Source organism: Coturnix japonica, chromosome 20 (assembly GCF_054131305.1).
Source record: "Coturnix japonica strain WE chromosome 20, WE-NBRP24, whole genome shotgun sequence".
NCBI classification, from domain to species: domain Eukaryota; kingdom Metazoa; phylum Chordata; class Aves; order Galliformes; family Phasianidae; genus Coturnix; species Coturnix japonica.
This window is the reverse complement of record NC_140682.1, coordinates 7,673,097-7,679,793: the sequence shown is the minus strand read 5'-3', so window position 1 is coordinate 7,679,793 and position 6,697 is coordinate 7,673,097. Positions and strand designations below refer to the sequence as shown.

At 46.9% G+C, this 6,697-nt stretch overlaps 1 protein-coding gene across 1 annotated transcript; it reads right to left on the bottom strand.

Moving 5' to 3' along the window:
* Positions 1 to 464: 464 nt before the first annotated feature.
* LOC146757513 (olfactory receptor 14C36-like) lies at positions 465 to 1,415 on the bottom strand. The gene has a single exon (XM_085520676.1). The coding sequence runs from the start codon at positions 1,413 to 1,415 to the stop codon at positions 465 to 467; it is 951 nt and encodes a 316-aa protein (XP_085376802.1).
* Positions 1,416 to 6,697: the final 5,282 nt, after the last annotated feature.

The window sequence follows — 6,697 nt, the reverse complement described above, 5'->3', positions numbered from 1 at the left end:
AGACAACAGAAATCATAAACCCACAACACAGAGGCACTGACAGATGTGAGCCTGAAAGCACAGATGCCAGCCAGGAGCCCAGGGATGGTCCATAAGCTGCTGCAGGCTGTAGTCACTGCACAATCTGATGAACAGCTGTGTGCTTCCTGCTGGACTGTAAGTTTCTGAGAACATCTGACCCCAACAGCTCCAGAAATGTCTCAGAAGATGCAGGACAGACAGAGTCACTGCATGTTCTTTATTTTGTTAAGGTTCACGGAGAGGCTAGTTCATAATGTACAGTGTGGCTACATTACAAAGGTGCAAGCTGAAAAGGAATTGATTTCAATCCTAAGGTTTTAGTGAAAAACATTACAGTATTAAAAAAAAATGAATAAGATTTAATAAATTACACTTATAAAATTGCACAAAACATACAAAAAGGAGAGTTTGATTCAGTAAAAAGCTCAATACAAGTCATGAATTCAAAGAGACGTGCAGTTCACTGCTTGTGAAACACATTTAATAATCACTTTCCTCACTGCATCCTTGACCTCCCTGCTCCTCATGCTGTAGATGAGGGGGTTCAATGCTGGAGGCACCACTGAGTACAGAACTGCCACCATCAGGTCCATAGATGGAGAGGAGATGGAGTGGGGCTTCAGGTAGGCATAAAGGACAGTGCTGACAAACAGGGTGACCACGGCCAGGTGAGGAAGGCATGTGGAGAAGGCTTTGTGCCGTCCCTGCTCAGAGGGCATCCTCAGCACAGCAAGGAAGATCTGCACGTAGGACACAACTATGAAAACAAAGCACCCAAAGCCTAAACTGACACTAAAAATGATAAACACAACTTCCCTGAGGTAGGAGCCAGAGCAGGAGAGTTTGAGGATCTTGGGGATTTCACAGAAAAACTGGTTCACAACATTGCCTTGGCAGAGAGGCAGTGAAAACGTGCTGGCAGTGTGCAGCAGGGAATTGAGAACCCCAGTGCCCCAGGCAGCTGCTGCCATGGTGGCACAAGCTCTGCTGTCCAGGAGGGTCCCATAGTGCAGGGGCTTGCAGATGGCAATGTAGCGGTCATAGGACATGATGGTGAGAAGGGAAAACTCTGCTGAGATGAAGAAGACAAAGAAAAAGAGCTGTGCAGCACATCCTGTGTAGGAGATGGCCCTGGTGTCCCAGAGGGCGTTGGCCATGGCTTTGGGGAGAGTGGTGGAGATGCAGCCCAGGTCGAGGAGGGCCAGGTTGAGGAGGAAGAAGTACATGGGGGTGTGCAGGCGGCGGTCGCAGGCTACGGCTGTGCTGATGAGGCCGTTGCCCAGGAGGGCAGCCAGGTAGATGCCCAGGAAGAGCCAGAAGTGCAGGAGCTGCAGCTGCCGCGTGTCTGCCAACGGCAGCAGGAGGAACTCGCTGATGGAGCTGCTGTTGGGCATCTGCTGTTGTTGTGCTTGGAGTCCTGCTCAGAGTGCAGAAGGTAATGACAAGTCCAGACCATTCTCAGAGACACTCCTCCTGCTATAACATAAAATATTTTCATTCTCCTACAATAGTGTACATTTAGCACCATTACTTGCATTTAATTTCATGTTGTTCAGCATTCCTAAATCAGATGCAGCATTTGGAGCTGTAACCTTCCACTTCTTTTCTTATCCCTTCTCCCTGGATATTTTCATCTGTTTCAAGTCTCATATCTTTACCCCAAGTGCTCTTAGAGCCCCCTACCCCAGCTTCTGTGACATTCAGTTTCAGTTAGAAAATGCTGCATGTTTGTAGGATAAGTGAATTATTCATGCCTACAGAAAATGATCATAATTACATCCTTTGAGAAAGGGGAGACTGAAAGCACATCATGTGTGACTGTTCACAAAACAAGCAATTGATTGACGAAAAATTCTCAGAACTCTTATTGCCCCTTTTAGATTTCTGACTCCAAACCTCTTTGCCTCAGAACAGGAAATGGAAACCCCCTGCCTTGGCTCTCCTCTTGCAAAGTGCCCTCAGAAACATTCAGTTGTGCAGTGGAGCTGTGATCCCCTGCCCCAGGCAGCAGCTGTGGCAGTTAAAGCCCTGCCGGGGGGCTCCTTCCCCCCACCCATCTCCCCGCAGCGCCCTGGGCAGCTCCCCGGGCAGGCTGAGTGCTGAGCCTGGCAGGCGGCAGAGTCCCATACCCGGCACACAGCCCCTGGGGCACAGCAGGGACCCTGCTCTGCAGGACAGCCCTGGGCACCCGCCTGCAGCCCCGGCTGCACAGCCTGCAGCCGTGCTGGGACATGCAGCCCTCAGGGCTGTGCTCTGACACTGCAGCAGGGAAGCCCAGAGCTGGAGCAGAAGGCTTTTAACACAGTAAAGAAACATGCAGTACCTGCAGCCGGATCTGCTATGGGGTGTCCCAGATTGTTAGTGCTCTATGAAAAGCAGCTCACGGTCTGCAGAGAGACTTACCATGTCATGCTCTGTGAGCAATGTTCCTGCATCGATCTCACAGCCCACTCACACCATACACATCCTGTAAGCTCTCTCCAATTTCTCTCCTCTCCTTCTGTTAACTTCAGGCTGTGCTGTGCACAAGAGCTGCTCCTGGGCACAGCTATCTCTCTACATCTCTGCCCACTTTTATGAGCTCCCTGTGTCCCAGGTGCCAGGACAAGCAAGCAGCAGATGATGTCATTTTTATCCTTCCCACTCATCTCCCCTGATGTGTCCCTGGGTACTCATGGCCAACAACTCGTGAAAGACAACAGCATCATGACTGTGCTTTGAAATTCTCTCAATTAACCACCACATGTCCAGTGGTCAGTGACTGATTGGAGACATATAACGAGTACTATCAGAGTTAGTTTGATGAAGCACAAAGGGCACCCAGACGAGGACGGGGAGGTTTGGACTTTCCCTGTGCTGGGCAGTGATCCAGCTGAGGCAGTGCAGGAGACTCATCCGTTGACAGAAATCCTGGAGCTGAAATGGGATTCAGCTCCGGGAAAAGCATTAACGTTTGCAACTGGTCAACCAGAGTATGAGTGTTATTAAGATTCCAGCTAGAAAACGTTGTCAGCATTGTGTAGTATGAATAAACCATGGTTTTTAATCTAAATGTCAGAGTGAGTGTGGTGTGAGTGAGACACAGAACAGCTGCAGGGTGAGTGCCGAGTCCCGATCCATGCTTCCTTCCTCCTGTGAGGGAAATGGCCAGACACGGATGAAGTGAAAGACTGTGTTGTCTGTCCACTCATAAGTACTTTCTGCTTGTATGTAAGAAGACGGGAGTTTGTATTCTGTAGATTAGTAAGATTGTCCTGAGGAGAGGTGTACATTCCACCACCAATGAGTGTCAACCCATTTATGTAATACTATGTACTGCTTGTGAGGAAGTGTGTGAGGGAGGTGGTTCAGTCAGTGCTGGTTCTGTGGCACAGTGTTTATAACTGAAGAATACAGACTGTATTAAGGGAGATTATGTGAAATGAAGAACTGTACTGTTTGACAAACTGTTTTGATGGTATACGAAATTATAATTGTTAATTATATATGAAAGTGTACTTGAGGGAATGTGGAAGTGTATCTGAGCATACAAATAGAGGAAGCATTTACAGAGGAAAAAGGGTTAAAGTGAGTTTACCTGCACTGACATGAGAGCAACACCCTGCACCGCTGCCCTGTGAGCTGAGCAGAGAAGAGTGGAGACACAGTCCCCATGTATCAGGTAGTGTTATTCTGCTTACCAAATGAATGAGTTCACTACAGAAGAGGCAAATCTTTCCCTCTGCTCCATTTGTGGCATACTCTGGAGTTAAAGGCATTGCAAAGCTATGGCACATCTATTTTCTTTCAATGATGACACCTTAGTGTGCTCTGGGCTCTCATTTCAATTGCATCTAAAGAAGTCTAGGGTCATACCAGCTGACAGGAAGCTGGCAAATGTTGTCTCGTTGTAAGGAAGAGCAAGAAAGATGACATGGGCAATTATGGACCTGTCAGTCCAGAGCCTGGTAAAATTATGGAGAAAATGATGGTGGGAGTTATGGAAAAACAGCTGAAGGACAATTCTGTCATTGGTCGCAGCCAACACAAGTTTGTGAGGCAAAGGTCCTGTTTAATTTAAGCTCATTCTGTGACACAGTTATCCGTTTAGTTGAGCAAGGGAAGCCAGTTGATGTAATCCTTGAGGATTTCAGTGGAGATTTTGACACTGTTTCTCACAACCTTCTGAACAGAATGTTCTGCATATGGCTAGACAGAAACACAATGTGGTGGGTGAGCAGTCGGCCAGTAGGTCAGTCCCAAAGGATTATAGTCAGTGGGTTCCATTGGGCTGGTAGATGGTCACTGTCGGGGTCCCCAGGGTTCCATTTGGGGGCCACTTTCCTTTCATGTTTATGCAGATGACTTGAATGCAGGAGTAGAAGATGTTCTGAGCAAGTTTGCTGATGAGACCAGATGAGGAGGTGCTGTTGCCTCCACTGAGGGTGGAGAGGACTTGCAGAGAGATGTGGACAAGTCAGAGAAGTGGGTACCAGTTGGTACTAAGCACCAAGTGCATAAAGTATAACAAGAACAAGTGCCTGATTGTGCACCTGGGTAGGGGCAACGCTGGACATACACACTGACTGGATATGGGACACTGGAGAGGAGTCTGACTGGAAAGGGTTGGGGTGCTGGTCAGCATCACACTGAATGTGAGTCAGCAGTGTGCCAAGGCAGCCAGGAAAGCCAACAGTCCCCTGGAGTGCATGAAGCAACTTATTGCCAGCTGGGTGAGGGAAAGGATCATCCCTCTGCTCTGCATTGCTACTGCCTCACTAGCAGCACTAGGTGCACTTCTGGGCACCGCAGAACATAAAGGACTTCAAACTCTGGGAGAATGTGCAAAGGAGGGCACTGGAACTGAGAGATCTGAAGTTCAGAGTTTCACAGGGATTGACTGCTTGTTCAGACTGGGCCCTTCTCACATCCCACATCCTGCAATGAGACACAGGGCACATGTGGGATAGGAACTTAACAGCATCCTTGCACCACATGCAGAGCCTGGGATCTTCCGTTCCTATGTCTTTCACTTAACATCATATAGACTTCCAACTCACTGCCACAGGAAGTGCCCTGAGCCAACATGAGAGACAGGATCTCCCTACTTCTGGTCTTGCAATCAGGGCTTGACCTGTCTGCTTCGTAAGGCAAAGGAGATGTTTCTTAGCATGCCAGTGCCTTTGCCTGCCTGTAGTCATGGCTTCCAGTTATCTTCTCTAACAAGTCCCTTGGGAAGCTTGCTTGTTAATGTTCCTCACTGGGCCCATTAATACTCCAAGAAACTTCACTGTTACTTCTGACTTTGTCTTGTTGAGCACTTTGTGCAAACTTCTCTCTGCACTGGAGGCTGATGAACTCAGCATCAAATGCGCCCTGGGGCCCATTATAACCTAAAGAATCTCCTGTGCCTTATGCCATCTTGTTATCTTCTTCAGGTTATCAGAACTTGTTCAGCAAAAAGGAGGGATATCTGGAGAGAGCTTAAAGAGAAAGAATCCATTATAAATTTATTGTCTCTTTATTTATAGCTGGGTTTAAAGCAGCACTGTGCAACTGATACCAATCCAGGATGTCCCAATGAGTTCTGTACTGTTACTGTGTTGACAAAGGTCCTTCTCAACCTCCCCACACAATTTCTGCTCACAATGGACCTATGGGACTTGCATCACTTTTCTTCACATCACTCTTCTCCTCTGCATTCATCCGCTCAGTGTTAAAACTGCTTTGCACCAACTCCCACTGGCTTTCCTCAGAGAACCAGCTGCACATGGACAAGGAAAGATTTCTCTTTTTTATCTGGCCAGCAAATGGAAGGAAAGGTGATGCAATTGAATGAACAGTAAAACACAGTGATCAACTGCATGCCATGTTCAAGCTGCATCTATTGAAGTTTGATTTTCATATGGAATATTTTTAAAAGAAATGATTTAGACTGAGATAGGATAGGATAGATTGAATCACAGTGAAGTAGTTGACAACAGAGGCCATCAGACTCTGGGAGATGGAGCAAATTCCAGTAATCTTCCTGGGATAGATCAGCCAGGTAGTTGAGAGGTATCAACTTAAAATTGATCAGGACTTGTGAGTATTTCACACATTGAGATGGGTTAACACATTCTCATTGATTTCTATCTTTGTCTCCAACTCTGTTTTTCACTTTTACTGACATTAATGAACATCTTTCAGACTTCGTGCCTTAATAAAAAAGAGACAGTGATTGAGAAAAAGAAAAAGTATAAGAAGAAAAAGAAAAAGAAGAGATAGGAAGGGATTAATCAAATCACAGTGAAGGAGTTGACAACACATTCCATCAGACTTTGGGGAGATGGAACAAATTCCAGTAATCCCCCTGAAAGTCAGAAATCAGACAGATAATTGGGAGGTATCTGACTTAACAAAGAGCAAGGGATGGAGAAATCTGGAGGGCAGTGGGAGTAGTTTGTGCCCAAATGGCCTGCTGAAAACATGCCCTTAACCATGGCCATTTCTTTAGGAGAGCTGAAAAAACTTGGAGGATGAGGCACATCAAATAGGCAGCAGGGAAGAGTAGTGCTGGGCACCGGGCTGTAGTCACAGGGCATTGGCACTGGCACCGCTGTCTGTGTCTCTGAATCTGAAGACATTTGTGTCCAGCGAACACAGTTCTGGAAAACATTGTAGTTTCAGTAAAAGAAAAGAAAAGACATCAAATCAC

What these genes read in the sequence shown, in the direction of transcription:
- LOC146757513 (XM_085520676.1), bottom strand. Translation starts at nt 1,415, where the DNA reads ATGCCCAACAGCAGCTCCATCAGCGAGTTCCTCCTGCTGCCGTTGGCA.